Source organism: Chionomys nivalis, chromosome 21 (genome assembly GCF_950005125.1).
Source record: "Chionomys nivalis chromosome 21, mChiNiv1.1, whole genome shotgun sequence".
NCBI classification, from domain to species: domain Eukaryota; kingdom Metazoa; phylum Chordata; class Mammalia; order Rodentia; family Cricetidae; genus Chionomys; species Chionomys nivalis.
This window is the reverse complement of record NC_080106.1, coordinates 15,399,878-15,424,893: the sequence shown is the minus strand read 5'-3', so window position 1 is coordinate 15,424,893 and position 25,016 is coordinate 15,399,878. Positions and strand designations below refer to the sequence as shown.

Below are 25,016 nucleotides of genomic sequence, written 5' to 3'. Positions count from 1 at the left end.
AATGCTCTCCAGTGGTTTGTGCTTCAAGCTTCTGCCTCAGCTTCCCCGGATGATGAGCACAGCCTGTAATCCAAACACACCCTTCCTCCCCAATGTTGCTTTGGGTCAGTGTCCTATCAAAGCAATAGGGAGGCATGCTAGGGCAATATGCAAATCTAACTATTGCTACTACTCCTTCTGGTTCTCATTGTTTTAATTTGCCTGTCTGTGTAACACCACAGAAACGTGAGTATCCGTGGAGGCCAGAAGAGGGTGTCAGGTGCCCTGGACCTGGAGTTGCCTGACATGGGTGTTAGAAATTGAACATGGGTCCTTGGCAAGTGCTTTTAACCACCAAGCTATATCTTTAGTTGCCACATTTTCCTTCCTAATGGTTAGTAATTTTGCCTACTACATAGTTCTGAACAAACACCAGCTCTCACTACTTCTGAACTATAACAGTGCCTTATTTCAGACAGGGGAACTTTCCCTTGGGCAAAGTTATTCCATATATCTCTCTGGTCACTGGAGATTCACCACTTTGGGTTGTCAATCTCTGCTATAATCCAGAACATTCTAGTAACAAGTGCGAAGCAGCATATTGAAACCTTCTGAAAGGGAGTTTTCAGAGTAGACTCGGTCCTCCTAACGAGTCTTAATGAAGAGAAGTACGAGGGAAACAAGACTCATGGGACAGTTTGAGTTTGGGTTCTCCTTGTGGAGGTGAGGACCTAAACCCCTGACAATTCTCTGTTGTTGTCCTGATATTCACGGGGCAGTGAGTGACTTGATGTTGGAAAGTCTCTATCGTGTGGATTTTCTGCCATCTACTGGTCATTCTTGCAAAAGACAACCATGTCCTTGGAGTTCGGTCAGTTTGTCAGTAGTGTGCATGGAAGTTTTGTCTTTAAGTGTCTAAATATTTAGGGATGCTGTGTCTTCTGGATAGAGACACCCCCTTGATCTTGGAGCTAGGAATGCACCTCAGGTGGCAGAGTGCTCGCCCAGCATGCACAAAGCATGCACGGGTATGAAATCCAGCTCCACACAAACCTGGTGTGGTGGGCACTCCTGTAAATCTCACATACTAGGGAAGCAGAGGCAGGAAGCAGAGTAATCCTTGCCACGTAGTGAGTTTGAAGCCAGCCTGAGATACATGAAACCCTGTCTCAAAAACAGAAATCATTGGCCTTTCTATCGTTATAGTATTTTTCTCTGATAGTAATATAGTAACACTCAGAGACACAAACTGGAAGGCTTAAACAGTCTCAAAGACAGATGTACAGAAAGACCCAAAGGAAAAGGACCCGGGAATCCAGAGCAGGTCCATCCACGCCCTCATTCTAAACCTGATTGCTTTGCGGGGGTGCTGGAGCACAACTGGAATCTGTCCTGACGAGTTTAGGACGCAGATAGAGACTGAGGGAGGAGGATCGCTAGTTTAAAGCCAGCCTGGACTATATTTAAGGAGTCTCCGACTCAAAAGCAAAATGAACAAAACTGTCAGCTTGGAGCTCCTTCTTCTGCTCGCTTAGACAACCCCCACACGCGCAACCTTAAGGATGTACCTCTTCGAGCTTAGGGGCACCAGATTCCTTCCAGTGACTAACCCGCGGCAGAATCCTCAGCCAACCAGAACGCAGCAGTCGCTGAAAGCCCCACCCCTCCACCCCGCCCCAGCCTTGGGCTGATGGTTTAGTTGGCTCGGTCCGCAGCACCTCTCCTTGTCAGTGGGGAGAGCTCGTGTTTCCCGCACATACCAGCCCTAAGCAGCCTACCTTTGCCTCCGCAGTGCCCCTTCCCGCACAGGCTGGCGCGGTTCAGACTCCCAAGAGCGAGTCCCACAAGCAGAGCCCCGCCTCTTGCTTCAGCACCCGAGTTCCATAGGCTGACTGGACTGCGCGCGACGTTGCAATTGGAAGAAGAGATTGTCCGTCAAGCAGACGCTCCGCCTCACGACCGCCCCAGCCTCTCTTGTTGAAAAAAGACTGGCGAAGTTGTCCTAGTTCTGAGGGAGCGAGTTCATTGGTTTGGCGCGAACCCGCTCCAGTCAAGACAGGAACAGACTCAAGGTTTCGGTTAGAAACAGCGAGATGTCAGTCAAGGGATGGCATTTACCAATGAGCGCATAGTATTTGCAGAGGTGCTACCAGAATGGGGCGGGGCAGAAGGGACAAGCTACTCTTGATTGGGTGAAAGGGACAAGGCTCCGTCCCCTTGACCCAGCGTGCTAGCTGCGCTCTCTTCAGCCGGTAGTCTTCGATACTGGCAGTGATACGCTCCCGCCCGCTTCACAGCCCACCCTGGCTGCGTCCGGGAGAGGGTCTCTCAGAGAAGATTCCAGAGAGTTTCGTGAGAGTCCCGCGCCATCCGTACGGTGAGGGAACGCAGCGTTCGGCGGCCCTCGGCACTGCGGGGCGTACCTGCCGCTGTGAAACCGGAAGTGTCCCTGGAAGCGTCGCTTCCGGAAGTGTGGCATACCCCCCACCACCACACCAGGAAGTGTGGTGCCGCCGCGGCTCCTGGAAGTGTTGCTCTCCACCCAGTTGGGATGCGGGGTTGAAACAGGTGTCAGTGTATCGCCGTTTGCGAAGGCTCATCGGAACGTCACCCTTCCGAAAGTGCCGGAGGGTGCAAGTATTTGATCATGGTTTTGAATGCCGTGTCCTGTCGGAAACCGTAGGGGAAACAGCGCTAGGAGCGTTGCCAGGGGGCCTGGCTCCCTAAAGGCTTTTAAGAAGTTTTCTGTTGCTGCCCATCACCCCCGATTCCCCTTCTTCCCAGGGATGTGCAGATGGAGTCCGGAGAAGGTAGTACTGTCCCAGACCCCGGGGGCGTGGAGGACTTGGTGGACACGCAGTTCCCCGTTGAGGAGGCTGGAGACAGTGAAGGGGTTCACTCGAGCACGCCGGATCCCGGAGATGGGGACCCGGAGGACACAGGTATAGCTCTCCTCAACTGAGTCTTGGAAGTAGTCCCTGGGGGTTGTCATTGCTAACTGAGGGGGAAAGAGATCAACGGGAGACCAGTGAGCAGTGTTTGGGGCCCCAAGAAAGTAGCTTGAGGCATAGCTCGATCAGTCGTTAGTCACAGATTTGCTAATTTAATTGAAATCATTGAGAAATGGCAAAGAAGGCAGTGGGTGTCAGCTGTTGTCCGGGAGGGGCAAATGTATCCTATCGTAAGGGGTCAGTGGTAGGAGGATGGGCTGTGCTAACTTGTCTCGAATCGGCCCATTTTAACACTGGAGTTCCCACATTCCGGGACACCCTTCTGTTGTGGGGAAGTCAGAATGTATTTGACCTGAGCTTAGATCCTTGAAGAATCAAGAAGGGCGTGGTTGGGTTCAAAAAGGGAATGGAGACAAGTTGCTTGGGTATTTGGAAGCGAGATTATCAGTGCACAATTAAGAAATTATAAAAAACATTGGGTGTGAGAAAATTAGATGAGGCTGCAAACGGATGGATTGTCGTTGGGTGGCTCAGTAGACGTCAGTGGTGGTGGGGATAAATGTGTATGAGGAAGAAAGCAAGGGGTTTCATCCTGGGGGAAGAGCAGTGGATGTAGGAAAGCCTTATATGTTAGTGATGATTAATGGTGGACATTGATAGAGTGAAAGGGCATGGAGCCGCCATGTAGGTTACTGGAGACTAAAGTGTTGCTGATATTAATATGTACTTGTTGGGCTGTTAATGTAGCAGTAGAAGTATATAGGAGGAGTGGTTGAAGGTTAGGGGAGTCCTGGTGATCTGGATGTCAGTGGCTGTTAATGACCACTCTAATGGGAGAATTAAGGATCGTTACTGGAAGTGTGGTTAACCAAGAGTGTCAGTGGCGACACTGGAGATTGGTGGATGTGGAGGAGGGTATAAAAGATTAGGAGAGTCAGTGGGTATATTTACTGGTGGCCTTTGAGGGGTAAGTACACATCAGAACAAACAAGGGGCCAGAGAAGTTAGTGAAGAGCCACTGCAGATAAACAGATTAATCGTTATTTGGAGAGTGGGGCGCTTTGAAGACCTAGGAATGGCAGTGCTGAAAGGAAATAATGGGGGGACCAGTAAAAGACAGTGAGAACATGTTGGAATATTTGTGTTTCCGGGTGGGCTCATTAAAACTTTAGTCGACACAGGTAGGAAGAAGGTTCCAGCCATTGTCACCCATTGTTCACTGAATAGCTAGGAAGACTATGGAGAGCTTTGTCAGCATGCGTGGGTCATTGAGGGTCCGGGCTGGTCAGGATTTGATAGAGTGTTGAAATACGGGTTTAGCAGGAAATGAGCCACTCAGGGCTCCCTTTCAGGATCCAAGGCCGAGGACCAGCCAGCCAGCCTCCTACCACCTTTGCCTCAGGCTGAGGCCCCATCAAGCACTTGTGAGCCCTGGAAAACTGCAGCTTCCGACGACAATCCCCCTGGAGAACCTGAGGGTAGCTCTGAGGACCAGGGAGAAGACCCCGGTGATGGGAACCCCAGTGATGGGGACCCCAGTGATGAGGACTGGCGCAGCCAAAGGAAGCACGTGTTTGTGCTGAGCGAGGCAGGCAAGCCCATCTACTCACGGTATGGTAGTGTGGAGGCCCTGTCTGCCACCATGGGTGTGATGACGGCCCTCGTGTCCTTCGTACAGAGTGCAGGAGATGCCATCCGAGCCATCTACGCTGGTGAGTGAAGAGAACGGGGGACATAATAGGGGCTGGTGGGAATATGGCTAGGAGATCAGTGGGTAGCTCTGCCTGTCTGCTGTATACGTGAGTCTCTGTCTAGCCACCAGAAGTGAGTCAGTGAGGGTGTCTGTCGGGGGGTTCATCTCTTTGGGTTCCATCCATGTGGCTGGCAGTATACCACCCGGTTGTCTGGGAGTGAAGAGGTGTGCTGTGTGGCTTGGCTTTGTTTCCATCCTTGTCTGATTTACCATTTCCACCACCCTGACTCCATGCTGTCTGTCTAAATTACATGATTCCTCCACAGCCCACATATCTCTGCAAACATCCCAGTATCCCCAGCTTGTCCGTGCCCTAATTTGAGTGCTGGCGGAGTCCGAGTTCGGGCTCAGGCCAGGGGCTGTATGTGCTGGAGAGTGTTTGGGAAAGCTGCCCTCTCTGATCCCTGGCTCATTCTTGGTCTGCCTCTGCCCCTGCCCACTCTTCCTTCCCCTAGAGGACCACAAGCTGGTGTTCCTGCAGCAGGGCCCACTCCTGCTGGTGGCTGTGTCCCGGACTCCACAATCAGCAGCGCAGTTACGGGGCGAGCTGCTGGCGGTGCACGCACAGATTGTGAGCACACTCACGCGTGCAAGCGTGGCCCGCATCTTCGCACATAAGCAGAACTATGACCTCCGTCGTCTGCTGGCTGGCTCAGAGCGCACACTGGACCGGCTCCTGGACAGTGTGGAGCAAGACCCTGGTGCCCTGCTCCTGGGTGCTGTGCGCTGTGTGCCTCTGGCCCGTCCACTGCGGGATGCCCTGGGTACACTTCTGCGGCGCTGTACAGCCCCGGGCCTGGCCCTGTCAGTGCTGGCTGTTGGCGGTCGACTGATAACAGCAGCTCAGGAGAGGAATGTGCTGGCAGAGTGCCGGCTGGACCCAGCTGATCTGCAACTGCTGCTTGACTGGGTGGGTGCACCAGCCTTTGCAGCAGGTGAGGCATGGGCACCTGTCTGCCTGCCTCGCTTCAACCCAGATGGTTTCTTCTATGCCTATGTGGCCCGCCTGGATTCCATGCCTGTCTGCCTGCTACTGCTTGGTACCAACCGGGAAGCCTTCCATGCCATGGCTGCCTGTCGGCGCATGGTTGAAGATGGAATGCACCACCTTGGTGCCCTGCGTACCCTTGGGGAGGCTGCCAGCTTCTCTAACGGACCTGCAGCCAGTGCCCCTGCCTACAGTGTGCAGGCTGTGGGAGCACCTGGCCTCCGGCATTTCCTCTATAAACCACTGGACATCCCTGACCAACACCGCCAGCTACCACAGTTTACCAGGTGGGCCCTGACCCTGCAGGCGATTGAAGACATGTCTAACCATAACTGTCAGCGTTTTATACACATGAGTTAGGAGAGCTAGCCAACCGTGCCCTAGAAAGGGGGAGCAGACAGTTCTCTGTTCTAGTGGGAGAAAGGGCCTCCTTCCTAGTTTAATGGAGGCAGCTTGGCTTACAACCGACGGAAACCCTCAAGTCTAAGGCGGGAGGCTGAGCCCCATAACCCAATTGTAGTCCCTAGACTGTGCTGGGAGGCAGGCCCAACGCCAACTCACAGTGCTACTGCCTCCCTCTGTTGCAGTCCTGAGCTAGAGGCCCCGTACAGCCACGGGGAGGAGCGACAGCGACTGTCTGACCTGTATCACCGCCTGCATGCTCGCCTCCACAGCACCTCCCGGCCCTTGCGCCTCATTTACCACGTGGCTGAGAAGGAGACGCTGCTGGCCTGGGTGAGTTGGTCAGGCTGTCAGTAAATCAGTTCCCTACTGCCGGCCTGCTTTCCCTGTGATGAACCTTTAGCTTTAGTACCCACCATAGGCACACAGGGACTTGTCCAGGCTTTGCCTCTGTCTGCACCGCTGACCCTACGGGCACACGTGTCTTAAACTACAGAAGGATTTCTCACTGTATGCAGTCCTACCTTAGGCCTGCCATTCCTTTGCTTTTCTCCATGAGCAGTCAGGACAGGCAGGGTCTTGGCCTTTAACGGATCCCATCTGCAGCTGTCATTGCGCTTGCCAATTCCCTGTCTACCAGGATAGAGTCCCCAGCTCTCCTTAACCACTGCAGGTTCAGGACCACTCCGTGCCCTCTCCCCGGAGTGACCTTCCTGTGGGACTGTTAAAGATCAGCTACTGAGGGAGGCTAGTGGCCAGGCAGGCAGTTCCATAGGAAGGAAAGCCTTCCCCACCACATTCTGTAAACAACAGTGCATATTCATATGGATCCAGCACTATTCTAGGTTAGCGTTTTGGTTTTTAGTTTTTGTTGTTTCTAATTTTCAAGTAACTCTGGAGTTGGAAGTAGTAAAGCTAGTATAAGGAATTACCATAAAACGACCTTGTTCAGGGCAGTGGTGGCGCACGCCTTTAATCCCAGCACTCAGGAGGCAGAAGCAGGCAGATCTCTGTGAGTTCGAGGCCAGCCTGGTCTACAAGAGCTAGTTCCAGGACAGGAACCAAAAGCTCAAAAGCTACGGAGAAACCCTGTCTCGAAAATCCAAAAAAAAAAAAACAAAAAAACGACCTTGCACTCACGTTTCCCAAAGGTAAATGTTCACAAAAGTGTGGTGACGGTGATGTGCCAAACCCAGGTGGTTGCCACTGCTGTGACACAGAATCCACAGGCTTCATTGGCCTTCTGCCAGCTATCCGTTCATGTCAGCTTACTGGTCCAGAACCCAGCCCAGGATCACATGGTGGACCTGCTTTTTATAAAAGTACCCTGGTCTCATCTCTTCTGAGAAGGTCCCCCAGGCTTTGTGGCCTTGGCACTTTCGAAGGACATCAGTAAGCTGCCTTGTAGAGGGCCCCTTGGCTCGGGTCTTTGTCGTGGTGGATATGATCACAGTGAGAAGTTAGGCATCAAGTGGCACGAGCCAGTTTCCGCACTGTTTCAGACCATGTGGTGCACGCTTGGATGCTTAGTTAAGGACTATAAAGTGCTTCTCCTTTGTAACTAGCATCTGTGGCACCTATAGACTCTGTATTTTGGGGTGTTAGAATTATACACATCCTCCTCATTTGAATATGCCTCCTTGATTTGAAATACAGCAGTTACTAGGTTTTTGCCTGCTGGCAGTTTTCTAACTGCCCTACTTTTTACATTTATAGTTGGGACTTTATATTGGATTTTCTAATTATGAACTGCATTTCCTTAGTTAGCATGTATGTGTGCACACATTTGGTAAGTGTAGAGGCCAGTGGACAGCTTGTGGGAACCCTTACTCTCCCTTCTCCCAGGTTGTCAGTGCCTTCTTCTCACTGGCCCCAAATTTTATATTTTGTTTAAATATGACCCTATGAGGTTTCTCTTGAGTTTGGTAGTCTAAAATAGTATCTAGCATTTACTGCATTTGTTTCTGACTTAGCCTGTGGACTCCATGACTTGGGCAGCCTGGGCCCTGCTTTCCGCCCGCACGTTTCTGTCACTGTGCACACAGCTGGCTCACTGTACTTACTCCATCCTTCCTGGACGTGGCATTTTGCCAAGGAGCCTCACCAGCTTTTTCTAGAGAGTTGGCATTTGAAAACCAAGACACAGTGGGCCCAGGGCTGTATATCGGTGCATGGGAGGGGATTTGTTGAATAAATGACTTCCCACTGGAGTGAAGGTGGCGTGCTGCCTGGGGGAGCAGCTGCAGGCATAGAGAAGAGACTGCAGGGCTGTAGCTGGCTGCATTTGAGGAACAGCAAAGAAAGACCAAAGTTCTGGGGCAGAAAGAGATCACCAGGGAGAGCAGTGGGAAGTGGCACAGAAAAGGAACTGAAGACTTCTGGGGTTGGTCTCAGGGTGGTGTGAGGACCACGTGTGCAAGGGCATAGGGGAAGGAGGACAGAACAGCCTTGTGTGTGATGATTGCTCACTGAGTACTGAGTGTTGGTGTTACTGTTATCTCTAATCCACAGCTAAGCAAACTGAGAAGCACACACACACTCACACACACAGAGTCAGAACGATCCAGTTGAGCAACTGATCCAGCTGGCCTCTTGTCTGCCTTGATAGGATAATCCCAGGTTGCCTGCCTTAGCCCAGCAAGCCATATCCATGCTGCCAATCATGTCTCCAAGCTTCAGGAGCACCCAAGGTTGGGTTTGGGAGGCCAGGATTATTCCTGGCCAGCTCTAGCCCATCTGACTGTCTCCTCCCCATCTCCCCAGGTGACCTCCAAATTTGAGCTCTACACTTGCCTCAGCCCCCTGGTGACCAAGGCAGGTGCCATCTTAGTGGTGACGAAGCTCCTGCGCTGGGTGAGGAAGGAAGAGGACCGGCTTTTCATCCGTTACCCCCCCAAGTACTCCACACCGCCCTCCACCTCAGTGGACCAGGCCCCCAACAATGGCTTGTTCTCTGGACTCTGACTGACTGCTGGAGTCACCACTTTTGGCTTCTAAATTCTGTCTCTGGATATGTGGGAAGAAGTCTGTGTGGGGCTGGTCCTGGGCAGGTGGGCAAGATCTCAGGGTTTGCCCGTAACTGGGAGAAGGGGCACAGCAGCTAGGGGCACAGATTGCTCTGTGAGCCCCCTTATGCACCTCCACATCTAGGAAAGTCAAAAACCTCCTTTGCCCTCTGCTTCACCCTCTTAACTAACCTGAATGCCACCGCACCCTTTACCAGCTGCCCCCCTCCCCCTCCCCAGCTTCTTCTAAGCAGCACAGGTAGCTCCATGTCTATCTTCCAAGCCGACCTGAGACTGGGCTGAGGCTTCCTCAGGGTAGGGGTGAGTAACCCACAAGGGCTCAAGAATTTGCAATACAGGACTAGTCTTGAAACCAGCCTAAAGCTGTTTAAAGAAAACTACAGAAAGGGTCTAAAGTTGAATCCCACAAGACATTCCTCTGTCCTTCATGCCTTTTTCTCCATTTTCCGCTACAAAAAAAAAAAAAAAAACAAACAAAAAAAAAAAACCAAGCCCCACCGATTCGGGCTGTTTTTTTTTTTTTTTTTTTTTTTTTTTTTTGGTTTTTCGAGACAGGGTTTCTCTGTGGTTTTGGTGCTTGTCCTGGAACTAGCTCTTGTAGACCAGGCTGGTCTCGAACTCACAGAGATCCGCCTGCCTCTGCCTCCCAAGTGCTGGGATTAAAGGCGTGCGCCACCACCACCCGGCTCGGGCTGTTTCTTACATGAATAATAAGGTTGCCTCCAGTGTCTACCTGTGTAACACATGCCACGTGATTTCACCCAGCGGCCGGGATGCAGCTTTACTTAGATGCTCCTAGCCTCTAAGGCTTCTACTCATGAGAGATAACTTTCTTTCAGCCCTTTCAGTGGAGATACGTGGACGGGACAGGGCTTGGGACTCTGTCGAACACATTTGTTCTGGACATTGGCCGCTTACAGCAGCAAGAAAAGAAGAACCCTTAAAGAGCTAGCATGCACAACCCTCCTCAACAGCCCACACTACCTTGCTTCCCCAGCCTAGTTTAGCATATGGCCCTGTGGTTGTGCGCATGCGTGCTATCAGTTGTGTTGCAGATGTTCTGCGCTTGCTCAGAGCAAATACCTATGTCGCCCCACCCCGTTTCCTACAATCGCTGTAGCCGCACGCGCTGCTTTTCCCAGCCACTGTTTTTCTACATGCGCAGATGCTCCACGTTGGGAAATGGCTGCCGAGTGGCTGGGAGCTGAGGAAGCTGAGGACGCCAGAGGTAGTGAGGGCCCACAGGGTAGAAGGGAGCGAGGCTTTGGCCCAATATAATAATCGAGAGTAGATATTTTAGAAAAAAAAAACGTTTTTAGCCTGTTGAGATTTTTAACTTCCACATAGTGGAAATAACTTGAGTGTTCTCATCACCTAAGTAAACTTGCCAACATTATTGACATTATTAAATACTTCGGCAGTTCTTTTCAGCATCCATTACTAAGAAAATCGGGAAGGGATAGTGATGTTCTCACAAAAATCGCCTTGTTGCTACAGCCAGCCTAGATGATTACTACTTGGACTGTTCAAGGCCCTTGAGAATGGTTTCCTCACACTGTTTTCAGATTTGTTTTGACTTAAGTAATGAAGCTTCTCCCCTCATTGGGGTCAAGGAGATGGAGTTGAGCCTAGAAACTACTAGAAATTGCAGTTCCTTCAGAAGAAAATTTGTATCACGGTAAATCCACCAGTAGAGAGTTTTTTTAATTACAAAAAATTCCCAAACATTCTAAAGTAGAGAAAATAGCATGACCAGTGACCCTGACCCTCCTTCAGTGGGTTCAAACGTTGTCTTCATATCTACATCCACCTTCCCTTCCTGAGCACCATGTCTGTCACCATGTGACCAAACATGGGAGGCAGCATCTGGCCAGACCTGTCTCAGATTCCAGAACAATGGTGTGACCTTCAAAAACAAGACCCATACACAGTTTCCCTGGGCACCGAAAACACCTACTTGGTGCTTGATACACGATTTATTTTTCCTTTTTTTTTGGGGGGGGGGGTTCTCTGTAGCTTTGGTGCCCGTCCCGGAACTAGCTCTTGTAGACCAGGCTGGCCTCGATATTTTTCCTTTTTTTAAATGGGTGAATGATAAAATCATTTTAACAGAATCTGTCTTAAATTGTAGTCTCATTTGGGTGCCCGTTTTCAAAGAATGAAAATCAGACAGACAACGGTGAATCACACTTTATTGAGAGGTTGATACAGTGTCACAGAGATTTAAAATCTTAGCATCAAACTTTCAAATTCCTCATGTTTAATCAGGGACTTCACCGGCCCTGGAGGAAGTTGGAACGAATATCAGGTTATGTTTCTTTGCCATTGAATTGGGCTTAGTGGCATCCAGGCCTCCTCCTGGAGGCTTTGGTTTTTAGCGGATGCTCTTCCACATCTGTAGCTTCCATGCTAGGTAATCACAGGAGATTAACTACCCAAACACACGGACCAAGGGCGGTCAATGGTGACTTACTGACAGAGGCAGGGATACAAGAAGTGGTCACAAAAAATGACCAAATCTAGGGAGTCAGGTAGATTTTAGATTTTTGAAAGAGGTGGAAGAAACATAATTTTCAGTTGATATAATTGTTCATTTATAAAAGATGGGTCCCAGAAGTTTTCTTTTTATTATTGAGTAGTTGGGGTTGTCAAGAACAGCTTCCTAGAAGGTGTCTGAGGTAAGCACACTTTGATAAATGGTTAAGGGCCTTGGATTTGGGGAAGGGGAGCAAATTGAGGCCTCTTGTGATTCATTGTTTTATTTATCGCCTAGAAAAATAGGTAGTAATACGTCATTTAAAATTAAGAGGGAAATGGAAAGTTGAGCAACACCTGAGGATTATACATTAGCGTCGGACCCATGTTAACACCCAGGTTTTAATGGCTATTGTGCAGTTACTTGGAGTCTCTGTATATAGGAAATATGCACTGGACTATTGAGTATTAATAGGTCATACTGTCTGCAGTTTACAGATAAAAAACACTCAAAACGTGGCGGGGATGATAGAGTACCACAACCTATTTCTACTACTTTTGTGTACATCTGAAATAATTTCAAAATAAAATGTTAAAAAGGACTTATCCTCCACAGGCTCTCTTCTTTTGTAATAGGGAAGGGTTTTGTTGTTTTAAGTTAACAGAGATATGAAGGCCATCTTCCTTGTGCCTTTAAACAGTCTGAAGGGAGGAGGAGAGGACAAGACTAAGCTGAACAGAGGGTCCTACCCTCTAGTGATTGGCTCTGTCCCTGCCTCTAGTGAAGCTTGAGAAAGATGGGTACAATCTTAATGTGGGGTTTTTCCCCAGTCTCCACAGTGCATCTGCATGTACATGTGAGTGTGCGTGCATGCGTGCATGTGTGTGTGTGTGTGTGTGTGTGTATTCTCAAATGAGTTTTTCTTAATGTTGGATTTTCCCCCAATCCCTCCATGGTACATCTGCATGTTCGTGTGTGGGGGTGTGTGGGGGTGTGTGTAGTATTGATTCCTAGTCTTCATAATATTGAATTGATTCCCAATAGCATCATTACCATGTTCACCTGTCCTTTCTTTGTATGTATTTTGGATTAGTATAAAAAAATGTCAAAATCTTGGTGTAATTCCATTTTTTTTTGTGGGGTCTTTCTTTTTTTTCTTCTTTATTGTTTTGCATTGTGACCGCAGCTTCCCCTCCTTCCTCTCCTCCCAGTCCTCTGCCCACTTCCCCTCTGACCCCCACCCGTTCTTCCTCCATTTCTATTCAGAAAAGGGCAGCTCTCCCATGGATATCAACAAAACATGGCATATCAAATTGAAGTAGGACTAAGATTGGCGTTGGGGGTCTTTTATGCTTTCATGAACAGTGTTTTGGCTGTACATCAAGAAGTTCCTCAACCCACTTCTTTCTGCTTAAAATGCTTAGGAACTAGGGAGATGGTTGCGTAGGTAAAGTGCTTGCTGCACAAGCCTGAGGACCTGAGTTCAGATCCCACACCAAGTACAGCAGTCAGAGTCTGTAACCCCATACCAGGGTAAGCAGGGATGAGGGTTGGATATGAGTCAATTTCCGGACTCAGGCTGGTAGTCCAGCTGACATGAACAGCCCCACGTACAATGAGAGACTATGCCACAGAAGTACAGTGGCGTGTGACAGAGAAGTTGGCTTCTGTCCTGTAAATTTGTCCACATGAACAAATACACCTCCCCATAGTCTGATACATATGTACAGCAACATACACACATGAGTTAAATATATATGTATTAGCAGAACGCGTAGCCATGTCTAGACCCATCAGTTCGTTAGAATTTACAAATTAGGGCTATAATTAATTTTAAAGAAATCAGTATGTAATCTGCTTTCCCTGTCACATGGATTAGAACTTCCCCATGACTTTCAGCAGTGGCAGAGTCAGGGATACATTCTTCTCAGCCTGAGTTGGACCACGGGGAGTTCTGGAGTGTCTTTTGTCCTCTTGTGGAAAAGCTGATTCATTGGATATACATCATGCTCCGTAGATACAGAGAACAGGGTTCCCTGGGTGCCCTGCTCTGATGGAAACCTGACCCTCAGCCCAGCCTTGGCTGCAGCCCAGGAGTCTCTACAGAATCCTCGCTGCTCCTCTACCAGGCTTTATGTCTTCCCTGGCTTACCCTTACTCCTACTGGGTCCTGTAATTCTGGTTTTCCTTTCTACAGGGCAGGCTGCATCTCTGAGTAAGACTGAAGACTTGCTGGAAACAGTGAAAAAGCTACAGAAAGGTCAGGTATCCTGTGTCTGAGTCTTAGATTTTGAGTCAGGCAAGCAGAGTTAGAATCTAAAACCCTCCACTCACAGCTCTGGAAAACAATCCTATCGCACAGACTTATTCTTTATGCTTGTTTGTCTATTGATTTTATTGAGCTATATATTTTTCTCCATCCCCTCCTTTTCTCTCCCCTTCCCCTTCTGCCCTCCCCCATGGTCCACATGCTCCCAATTTACTCAGGAGATCTTGGCACAGACTTATTCTTACTCACTTTTATTCTTTGAGTTGAAAATCAAGTCCCACAGCTAAAAATTCAAAATCTTTAAGAGGATGGAAAAGCCTCCACTTACAGAGGCACATAGACACACACACACACACACACACACACACAGAGAGAGAGAGAGAGAGAGAGAGAGAGAGATACACATACACGCCATTCATCAGCCCATCCATCCATTCATCTGTTCGTGTGTCCATCCATCCATCCATCCATCTAACCACATGTCTATTTATTAATTTCCCTGACCCACAGATAAACAACAGTATTTATTTATTTATTAGTTCTGCAGCTTGAATCCAGAACTACTGTACTACTGAGCTACCTTCCCATAGCAGCAGTTTAAAAATGATCAACTGTCTCCCAGAGAGTCTTTGAAAATAAACACCCTTCATGGGTATATATTCCTTATCCTTTTAAAACCTACAAATAGCAAAGGACAACACAAAGTATCTTGTACTTGGCATTTTTGTTGAGAAAGAACCTGGGAGCCAGCTTGCCTTAAGTACCCAGTATTGCTGGAGCAAGGAGCAAACACTCACCTTGCCAGCTCATTCTCAGCTTCACGTATACACTGATTTGCTTTTAAAAAAAAAGGCGGGGGGGAGCCTTCCCTTTTCCATCTCCCTCTGTAGTGCACCCTGTTCATTTTAGCTGTTGTCCGGACTAAAATTTGTATAGAAATTGAAGTATGGAACTAGAGATGCTTAGTGACCCATCCTGACTTTCTCCAGTGAAATAAAGCCCCTGGGCCACAGAGATGTTTGCCAGTTGTGATCAGCACCCTTCTAGAAGTTACTCTTCTAGAAGTACCTAGAAAGGGAGCCTGTCATCTTGAAAAGTCCGGGACTAAGCTTATGAGCCCAGATTGCTTTAGAGGTCGGCAGCGAGACCCAGCAAATGCCTGGGACTCACCTGACCCAGAGCATGATGAACCAGGAGAAAGGCTTCTTTCTCCCTGTAAAGAGGTAAAATGGACTGCGAGGTCAGAAGTGACTCTCTCAAAAGACATCATCACTACACCACCTGTCACTGGAAAGCCCTGCTGTCGTCATGACAGCTAGGGACCAGGAAGGCAGGAATGGCAGGCAGCCTGTTCTGCCCACTGGCATGGGGCCCGTGGGAGGGCTCCACCAGCTTCTGCCATACTCAGTTGCAGCCTTGAGCCTCCTGCAGGCCCTCCCTCCCTGCTTCCTCTGCTCCTCCGCACTTACCTATCCTCTGTGGCCTTTGGATGTGGCTCCACCCACTCCCGCTGCAAAAGGCTCATACTTGTTCCCATGCCACACACGCCTCCCCATGGCACACAGGGCCTGTTTCAATATCTCAAGAAGCACCAATACCCATCTGGTTCTTAACACCTCACCTTGTGTCATCTTTGTAACTGGTACTGCCCCCAGACTGAGTCATAGCCAGCCCCCCACCCCACCCCACCGAGAATGTAAACCCTGCAAGGACTTGTCACAGATCCCAATGCAGAGCAGCTGCTCCCTAGGAGCTTGTGGTTGGCTACCAGTAGAAACCCAGCACCAGATAGGAGTCCTCCTCCCGCCCAGGACAGCCGAGCATCTGCCTTTCCTGCCTCAATCTGCCTTCTTTCTTCAGAGGGAAGCCTGGAACCCCAGATTGAGGACCTGATTCATCGAATTAATGAGCTGCAGCAAGGTAAATGTGGGAACCTAGACTGGCCGGTGGATACCAGCAGGAAGGAGCCTGGACTGGGCGTACCTTCCACCCAGGGCTGTCAGAGAAAAGAGTAAGCCAAGCTGTAGGAAAAACTCCAGGGCTGTACTCACGTGATCTCGTCTTCCTTTCTTTGGTCCAGTAAAGAGGAGATCCAGCGTGGAACTGGGAGAGGCCCAAGCACTCCAGGAAGCCATGAATCAGGAACTAGATTCCTGTGAGTGGGACCAAAAGAAGGAGCCAGGGATCCCTTGACAGCTGTTGGCATTTCCAAACAGGCCTCCGGGCCTTCGCACAGGCTGCGCCCCCACCTGCGGTCCTCGGAACCCATACAACTCAGATTGCCCTGATGAGCCCATTTTTGATGATTTCATCTAAAAACAGAATCCTACCCCCTCTCCAGCCCCATTTCTCCTTCCCTCTGCTTTTGTTTAATTTCTTCCTTCGGAGCCTATCTATTTTTACCTGACATATTTGTTTCTTTAACAGTTCACTCTTCCTTCCTGAATGAACTTGTACTTCCTTTGGGTTGTCGCTCCTTGCCTCTGTTGGCACTTACAGAGGGCATGGGTGTGGGGGCAAGAGGGGAGGTGGCCCCTGTGGGAGAAGATTGCAAGGGAAGGAGAAAGATACCTCCATCTCCCCATCTTCTGTGTGATTTTTCCAACTGGATGAAATTGCAATGGGGGTATGGGATGTGGGCTCCAGAGGCTGAAAGTGTCACCGTGTTTTCCAGTGAATGACGAGAAAGCACACCTAGAGGAGGTCCTGGGCAAAAAGCAAGGTATTCCAGTCTTCATTCTTCCCATTGCTTCATGAAACCCGCCCCCTGAGCAGCCATGGGAGTCCCGCTGACCACCCCCTGAGCAGCCATGGGAGTCCCGCTGACCACCCCCTGAGTAGCCACAGGAATCTCGCTGAAAGCTGGGACCTGGGACTTCTCTCAACTCTTTCCCTGGCTGCTCTTGTGGAGAATACACCCAAGCCCTGTGAGTGCCCACCAACATCCAAGGTCACGTGGGGCCTCCAGACTCCGCCCAACCTTGTTCCCCCAAGGTCAAGGTGCCCCCTCTGTCTCCCTTGTCTGCTTTCTCCACAGAGGCTCTGATGATTCTCCAGAAGCATTGCCAAGAGAGGGAAAGTGAGACTCAGTGGTAAGAGTCTTCCCCAGCTCTGCCCGCACTTGAGGAGGAGAGAGCAGAAGCTAAGATAAGGAAGCATGGATACACACTACACATTCCTCTTTCCCTTCTCTAAAACAGAGCATCAAGACAGTGGTGGTGATAGAATCATATCAACAGTGGTGGTGATAGAATCATATCACCCTCATACAGTTTTCTTGGGAATTAATGGACAGGGCTGTGGTCTTCCAGAGGGATGCAGACTGGATCACTCGTAACAAAAGAAAGAGAAGCATTCATGGAAAGAGTGGAAGCCTAGGCAGAATCTGAGGGCAAATGAGCTGTCCCCTCCCAGGAAGTATACAGTCCCATTGTCAGGATTCAGACCGAGGAAGCTGGGGTTGTTCCTGAACCTGGGGTCTGGTGGACAGCTAAAGGGGGTGGGAGTGGAGCTCACATGAAGAAAGGTGATGAAGAGGAGGGGTTTTTTTTTTTTTTTAGATTTATTTATTTATTATGTATACAACTTTCTGCCTCCATGTATACCCACACACCAGAGGAGGGTGCCAGATCTCATTACAGATGGTTTGGAGCCACCATGTGGTTGCTGGGAATTGAACTCAGGACCTCTGGAAGAGCAGACGGTGCTCTTAACCACTGAGCCATCTCTCCAGCTCCCAAAGAGGAGGGTTTTACAGAACCATGAAGGGGAGCACTGGGCAGGAAGCACCACAGGCCTGACAGACTGACTGGGCCCTGGACACAGTTCTGGGTATCTGTCCACAGGTTGAATGCTAACGGCCAACTGGAGGAGCAAGTGGAGGATCTGACAAATCAGCGCAAGGACCTCTGGGAGTTCCATGTAAGCCATGATGTCCCTTCCAAACTCCACTCCTCCCAGGACTTTAGCATATCCCCACCCCACCCCCTCACCCCCCGACCCCCACTCCTGCTTAGGCCCAACATCCTGGGAGAGACCCTGACTCCTCTCTTCATATCACCTTTGGCCCCACAACTGGCTGCTTTGCCCCACCCCCTCTTCCGTACCTGGCGCCCTTTGCTGGCTGTTGTCATGGCTTCTGTGGAGTCTGCGTCTCCTCAAAGTGGCCCAAAGGACCCTTGAGGAAATGTTCGTTCAGCTGCAGATGGGAGGATCAGGCAGCATTCCAGGCAGGGAGGGGCAGTGGTACACCAAAAGGCCCTTTCTGCCTCAAGGGGCAGGGGACCCAGAGTCCAGCCAAGGAGGCAAAGTAGATAGATCCTGTAAGCCTGGGGCACCGTCTCTGACCTGTCAGTATCTGACCACATGTGTTGAGCACTTGAGTGTAGAAGTGTTCCTTCTTGAGAAAGGCCGAACTCCTGGAACATTCAAAGAACAGCAAATGGGTGTAGGGGTCAGAGGAGTTGTAAGAAGTAAATTGAGAAATATGGGCACATTGGGCTGAAGTGAGTCTGTAGCCACAGCAGAAACTGCAGAGTTAAAGAATAAGTGCATGACTTAGTGTAGGGAAGAACTTCGTCAAAAACGCAGAGAGGGGTGAAGTGGAGGTGTGATCAGGACAGAAGAGCAGAGAGACGGGCCTCTTTCCTTGCAGGTCCTGCAGCAGCGGCTGACCCAGGAGATCAGCACAATGGAACACAACCAGGATCAGCTGCTGACGGAGAGTGAGGCCAGGGTGGTGATGGGCAGTGGGGCACAGGGCCTCAGGAAACCGCCCTTGACATCCACCGCTGCCTGCAGGGACTCTGCTGTGTGCCAGACTGCAGGAAGTGGAGAAGAGGCTGCAGATGGCTAGGGAGGCCCAGAACCCCCCTGGCAACTGTGGGTGAGAGGAGGACCATGCCCGTCAGCCCGTGCCTCTGATCTTCAGGCCTTTGTCTTGACTCTTCCTCCCTGATGCCCTGGGCAATTGCTCGTTTTCTTCTCTCTGCTTTTCTCATAGGCTGGAGGAATTTGGGGGACAGTCCCAGAGCATCCCAGAAATTCAGAATGACAGGGGAGACATAGGCACCCAGTGAACAGAAGTAGAGGCTAGAGAGAAGTAAGTGGGGGCCCTTGGAGGTCCCCTGAGAAGGGGAATCCAAGGCTTCCAGGAATCTCCAGTACTGGGATGTTCTGAGGGAGCCACCTGGAGTTTGCAGGTGCAGACAAGAGGGTGTCTGAGTAAGAGTGTTTGAGATTCTGGGTGTCAGCAACCTGATCCCACTGTTCTTAGGTTGACCAAAGAGGAGCAGCATCAATTGGAGCCATCAGGAGAGCTGCCAGGGACAGGGATGCCCTGCTCGGCCATGAGGAGCCACCAATGCTCACGTCCCTTTAAGGCCTACCAAGAAATAAAGACGATTGCTAGAGTCCACTGAGTCTGTGCATATGAAGTTGCTGGAAGTGAGAGGCTCCAGCCATGGGGTGGGCAGGTAAATGTCCAAGGCGTCTCTGTGTGTAACGTCAGCTGGACTTCATTAATCAGCCATAGACATACAGAAGATAATAAATGCTTCCGGGGCCCCCAGGGAATGAGTGTCAGATGATGAGGGTTCACTCCGTTTCCCTGGCCATGCCCAAAGGTACAGAAGCATCTACCCATCAATAGAGACCCAGGCAGACACTCTAGTGGTCCAGAGAAGCCCTAGCCTCCCCAGGTGTCAGTGTTCCCTGTAGGGTGGGTCCTTGATATCTCAGACCTATCCCTCTTGCCTGTGGTCCCTCTCACAGCTGGGCTCATGTCCCACTGAAGTCTTTTCTTGCTCTCCAGACCTCCAGGCCAACATCCTCTCAAAGCAAGGCTTCATCTGGAGTGCCCATAGCACTGGGGCTCCTGGGGGCTTTGATAGTCACCATAGGGCTGTTAATAGGAATTAGAACTGAGGTAGAAAAGCAACTGTGGAGAACAGGAAAGGATCTAGTGGAGGCTGGTCAGGGAAGTACTCTAAGCACAGCCTGAGCAGCTGCTGGACAGGACTAGGCTGGGAGAGCGCATTTCCTTAGAAACAAGGTAGGGATGTATTGCCTACTTTTTGTTGCTGTGCTAAAATGCCACGGCAGAAAGCAATTTACTGAAGAAACGGTTATTTGTGCTCACCATTCCAGAGGGCTATAGTCCGACATGGTAGGGACAGAATAGCAGCAGGTGACTTGAGCGGGAAGCTGAGACATCACATTTCTGACCATGTGCAGGAGGCAAAGAAGGAACTGGACGTGTAGTCAGGCTATGCACTGTCTGAGCCAACTACCAGAGACACTCTTCTTCCAGCAAGGCTGCAGCACCTAAAAGCCCCATAACCTTCCCAAACGGCTCCGCTACTAGGGACCATGTGTCCAAGTACATGAGCCTATGGGGAGGGGGACATTCTCACTCAAACCACCCCAGGGGATAATGAGCCTGGGTCAGAGATTGGACTCTTTAGTGGAGAGAACCTGGGGCCGGACTCTCTCCACTGCAACCCCAGCTCTGCTGCACACAAGCAAGCTCTCTGGCTTTGAGCAATTCCCTTCCCTCTGTCTCAATAGCTGTGTAAAACAGAGCGATTGTGAGGAGGACCGAGACCAGCAGTTCTCAACCTGTGGGTCGTGACCTCCTTGGGGGTGGCATATCAGATATCCTGCCTATCAGAGATTTACATTATAGTTCACAACAGTTGCAACACTAGTTATGAAGTAGCAATGAAATAATTGTATGGTTGGGGGGGTCACCTCAACACGAGGCACTTATTAAAGGGTCGCAGCGTCAGGAAGGTTGAGAAGCACTGACCTAGACTGATAGATTTCCACATGGAAAGTGCTAATGTAACACTTCTCAGTCTGTGGCAAGGATAGCATAAGTGGTAGCCGTCATCATTAGGAAGACCTTTCGTATCATTTAGCCAACATCCCAGTCTCGCTATACAGGTGACCTGGGACTTAAACAGAAGTCACAGGCAAACTCGGATTCATGCTGAGCTTTCCTGAATTCCTCCTGCTCTCCACCCTGACTGAGCCCAGGCTTATGGCACCAGAGACACAAGGTGGAGAAACGATGCCTGGGGGTAGCTTCTTTGCTGGCACTTCAGATAACTGGAGACACATAGCATACCTGTGTGTCCCGTCTGTATTTTCGGTTCTTGTAAGTCATGGGAGGCCCACCCTAACAATCTTAGTGAATTCTAGTTATTTTCCCAAAGTCCGGACTCTGAGCGCCAGAGTCCCATTCAGTATCCATCCTCTTACTCCTTCACGACGGCAATTCAATTTCATGGAGCAGTTAAATGACTCTTGTTTATTTGGTGGTGCTGGGGATGGAACCTAGGGCCTTGCGGGTGCCAGGTAAGCATGTTACCCCATCTCCAATCCCAGTAGGGATAAATTTCAGTTTAAAATTCGGACTCTGAAACTGTAACAGGATTATCTAATTGCCCCAACTCAAGCAGTTCAACCTGCTCTGACAATCCACCCTATTCCTGCTTCTTTGCTAGTTATTGAGAGCATTTAGAAAATGACGCTCTCACAGGGTCTGCCGTCACAGAGCTCAGAGACTCAGCAGGAGGACGTGTACTGAGTCCTAGAAGCCAAGGGTGCCAGTGGGGAAGTACCGCAACTGGGCACTTCTCTTGTGACTCAGTTCCGTGTGACCTTGCCAAAGAAACAGTGATAACAAAACCCTCTGCCAACCCAGGAGACTTGCACACAAAATGTAACCAAGAGGACGGTTTTCTCATTACATTGACTTTAAGTCTGTGTGGGGCCACAGCTCAGGCAGTCTGCTAAAGAGATCACAAAGACAGAAACAGCCTTTGAGGGCCAAGCAGATCCACCCTGTAAGCAACAAGCAGTCTTCAGGTAAGTACACATTGCATTTTGTCACACGGTTCGTCACGAATCAGGGTGACTGGCTGTGTCTCTTTGCTTTACACAAGTGACGATCACAGCTGGCAGTTTGGGAGGAAGTTCAACTTCTACCTCACCCCTGGGACCAGGCCACAGGAAGATGGCTCTTAGGTCCTTGAAAAGGATCTTCCTGGCTCATGACGGTGGCCAGCCGCTCTTCGCTTTGGACAAGATTTGTATACAGAAACAGAGAGGGAGTTCTGGCCGGCGTGGAGGTCCACAGCTATTATCCCAGCACTGGGAGGCAGAGCTCTCACTAAAGGAATACATAGGCCTCATAGAAGACTCTGTAGACAACTTTAAAAAGCAGGGAATGGGAGAATTAAGCATTTTATTTCCAAATGCTATTTGTTCTTACAACTTCTTTCTGGCACCCCTTCCCCTTTCGGTGTATAAAGAGACAAGGGATGCATATGCGTGCTCACTATTTTTAGGCCTAAGGTTGTCTGAAGCCCAGCTGACTCTGGTTACCTTTGGCCTTATTAGCATGCTTGTAATGTGGAGCCCTCTTGTTCCTCATTGCACTGATGCAAACCCAGCACACTCACAGCTGGTGCTTTTGTAACACCTATGATTGATATGGGAGCCATTTGAGTAAACTCCCTGCTTTTCTGGTGTCTTCTTTGAACTATCACTCCGAAGTCTGCAGAGAAAGCAGAAGAGGTAAGGCCAGGATTGTCCCTCACACCAGCAGAAGTCTAACAGATTCTGCCTTCTGTTGTTCTCCCTCTGCTGGCTGCTTCTGCCTCCAGATCACCCATCAGTACTTTTATAATCTCTTTGGGACTTGGTAGGCCTTACGCTGCAGTAAAGAAATATCCTTAAAGACATTCCACAAACATCTGTGATCATTCCAAATGCCTGGGCAGGGGAGAAATTCTCTACAAAAAGCCCCCAAAACCAAACAAGGAAACTAAAGAGTTATCCATCTATAGAAAGTCCGAACAAGTCACCAGGCATCCAAAGCGCATTTGTGTTCATGAGAATATTCTACAAACTCTAATTTTTCAATTGGGCTGCAGGCTAAAATCAACACAGCAGCCTGGTGGGAACAGAGATGCCCAGAACTTCCTTCAAAGGGTATGATTCTGTCCCTCTGGGAGAGAATATTCCAGCTATGTATGGATTTACTTAGGGGATTTCCAGTAGATGCTGTGCAGTTGTCCTTGTGGATCACTTATCCCCGAAATAAGAAAGAGTATTGAGTGAGGTCAGCCTCCCAGAAAAGTGATATCTGGACTCCCTTGCATCAGCAGCATCCGGGAACTGGCTGGGACACCAAGAAGTTGGCTCCCATCCCAGGCCGACTGAGAGAAACACTCCAGGTGGACTCAGAGATCTGAGTTCCAAAAGCCCACCAGGGCTTGAATGTCCACACTGGGAGCTGAACTGTTCCAGAAAAGACTAGCTTATACCACTTTATTATATTGGTGATTTCCTACGAACCACAGGGTTAAGCCCCAAATCCTTGTTCCAGAAAGCCAGGCCCTCCCTCCTGGTCTTATGCAGGTATACCTTTCCAGTGCCGCTTCTCCCTGCTCTGGGTCCCTTCCTGCCCACCCCAAATCTCTCAAGGCAGGAATTGTTATTTATTTGTGCTTGCTTTGGATACCGTACTCTGGACACATTACAATTTTTACTTATTTGTTTTGTTTGAGGCAATGTCTTGCTATTTAGTCCTAGCTGGCCTGGCATGTGTTGTGTTGTCCAACCTGACTTTGAACTTACAGCAACCCCCTGTTTCAGCCTCCAGAGTGTTGAGATTACAGATATGTGCCTTCATACCTGGTCTCGTATAGAGTTTTAATTGACTCATTCAACTCGTACATATGGTGGAGTGCCCCAGGATGTCTGGGTACCTGTATACATTGTATGACGTGTAAATCTGATAAGCGTATCTGCATCTCCACAGGGAAAAAATGCAAATCCTTTCAGATGAGAAAATGTCCTTGCCAAATTGGCCTGTGTAGCCATTTCTTGATAATGATTAATATGCTAGACTCCAGTTCATTGTGGGCGGTCTTGAGTTATATAAGAAAGCCAGCCGAAAAAGCTATAGAAAGCAAGCCAGTAAGCAGCATTCCTCCAAGCTTCTCCATTAGCTCCTGCCTCTGGATTCCTGCCTTGAGTTCTTGCCCTGATTTCTCTCAGTAATGGAGTCTGTCCTGAGAGTTGTACAGTGAAATAAACCATCTTCTCCCCAAGTTACTTTTGGTCACAATGTTTTATCCCAGCAATAGAAACCTAACAAATCAACATGTGTTACTCTAAAATACGTGTGTATTTGATTTTTGTTTCCCCACTTAAATTTTTAATTAGAAATAATTATACTATTTCCTCCTTCTCTCTCCTTGCTCATAGCCCTGCCATATATGTTTCCCCCACAGCCTCCCCAATTTATGATCTCCTCTCCTTTAATCATGAAACCAATATATGAGTATACATATATTTATATATATGAATACATATGCATTTGTTTTAATGTGTAGATAACGTAAAAAAAATGTAAAGACTTTTAGTAAAATTGCTTCTCTTACCCTTTCTGCAATGATGACATCATCCATAACACTGGTCCCTCGAGCCCCATTTGCCTCAGAAAGGTGAGGTAAGTTTGGTATGTGGGCGGCAGTTGTTGTGTGATTTTCCCTTGGAGATGCAGGCAAACATCTCCTCACCCAGGACAGAACAGTGGCCAAAGGAGAGAACAGTAGACCAAAGATTCCACCCAATTCTAGCCTGGTAAACTATGTATTTACCCGGGTCCCTTCAAACAGTGGGGGTGACCTAAGGCAGCTGCATCAATGAAAAGCCTGTCCCAGCATGGGTGACAGCCCAAGAAAGCTGCCCCTGGAGCAGCACAGCTTGGAGTCTCTCCTCACCCCTTCTGCTGTCATTGCTTCCATAACCTGGGGGAGGGACTTGGTGACTCGCTGTTTCTGAGCAGCCAGTCTCATGGACCTTCTGTCTACCTTCAAAAGAGAACATTTGGCTCTAAGGAAAGGGTGCTCTCCAGACTGGAAAGCACTCTGAGGCCATTGGAAGTGCTTGTGGCAGCCATATTGCTTGTCCTTTGAGCTTTCACACCTTCCAGACCTGTTTGGAGATATGAATCAGATGGACCCAGCCCTTCAGGCATCTAGTCTGACTCTGCAGGGTCGCTATGTGTAACTGTAACCAGGAGATGGCAGCATCTGCCCAGAGACCCAACAACTCTTCTCTAACTACCTCAGGATATCATGTATTATGCTTAAA

General features: G+C 49.4%; 2 protein-coding genes across 2 annotated transcripts; both read left to right on the top strand.

Moving 5' to 3' along the window:
• Positions 1-2,210: 2,210 nt before the first annotated feature.
• On the top strand, positions 2,211-9,544 carry Mon1b (MON1 homolog B, secretory trafficking associated). Its single transcript, XM_057753728.1, has 5 exons — positions 2,211-2,921; positions 4,283-4,642; positions 5,139-5,958; positions 6,259-6,406; positions 8,837-9,544. The coding sequence occupies exons 1-5, from the start codon at positions 2,774-2,776 to the stop codon at positions 9,035-9,037; spliced, it is 1,677 nt and encodes a 558-aa protein (XP_057609711.1). The 5' UTR covers positions 2,211-2,773; the 3' UTR covers positions 9,038-9,544.
• A 106-nt stretch (positions 9,545-9,650) lies between these two features.
• Positions 9,651-19,251, top strand: Syce1l (synaptonemal complex central element protein 1 like). The gene is made up of 11 exons (XM_057753737.1): positions 9,651-10,327; positions 13,773-13,835; positions 15,705-15,770; positions 15,925-15,999; positions 16,519-16,566; positions 16,882-16,936; positions 17,690-17,765; positions 18,499-18,568; positions 18,645-18,729; positions 18,847-18,945; positions 19,120-19,251. Exons 1-10 carry the CDS (start codon positions 10,282-10,284, stop codon positions 18,920-18,922), a joined length of 660 nt encoding a protein of 219 aa, XP_057609720.1. The 5' UTR covers positions 9,651-10,281; the 3' UTR covers positions 18,923-18,945; positions 19,120-19,251.
• Positions 19,252-25,016: the final 5,765 nt, after the last annotated feature.

Excerpts from the sequence above, each read along its gene's own strand:
- Mon1b (XM_057753728.1), top strand. The coding sequence starts at position 2,774 with ATGGAGTCCGGAGAAGGTAGTACTGTCCCAGACCCCGGGGGCGTGGAG. Across the intron at positions 5,959-6,258 it reads CAGCTACCACAGTTTACCAG|TCCTGAGCTAGAGGCCCCGT; the intron begins GTGGGCCCTGAC and ends CCTCTGTTGCAG. Across the intron at positions 6,407-8,836 it reads AGGAGACGCTGCTGGCCTGG|GTGACCTCCAAATTTGAGCT; the intron begins GTGAGTTGGTCA and ends CCATCTCCCCAG.
- Syce1l (XM_057753737.1), top strand. The coding sequence starts at position 10,282 with ATGGCTGCCGAGTGGCTGGGAGCTGAGGAAGCTGAGGACGCCAGAG. Across the intron at positions 13,836-15,704 it reads AGTGAAAAAGCTACAGAAAG|AGGGAAGCCTGGAACCCCAG; the intron begins GTCAGGTATCCT and ends TTCTTTCTTCAG. Across the intron at positions 17,766-18,498 it reads AGGACCTCTGGGAGTTCCAT|GTCCTGCAGCAGCGGCTGAC; the intron begins GTAAGCCATGAT and ends CTTTCCTTGCAG.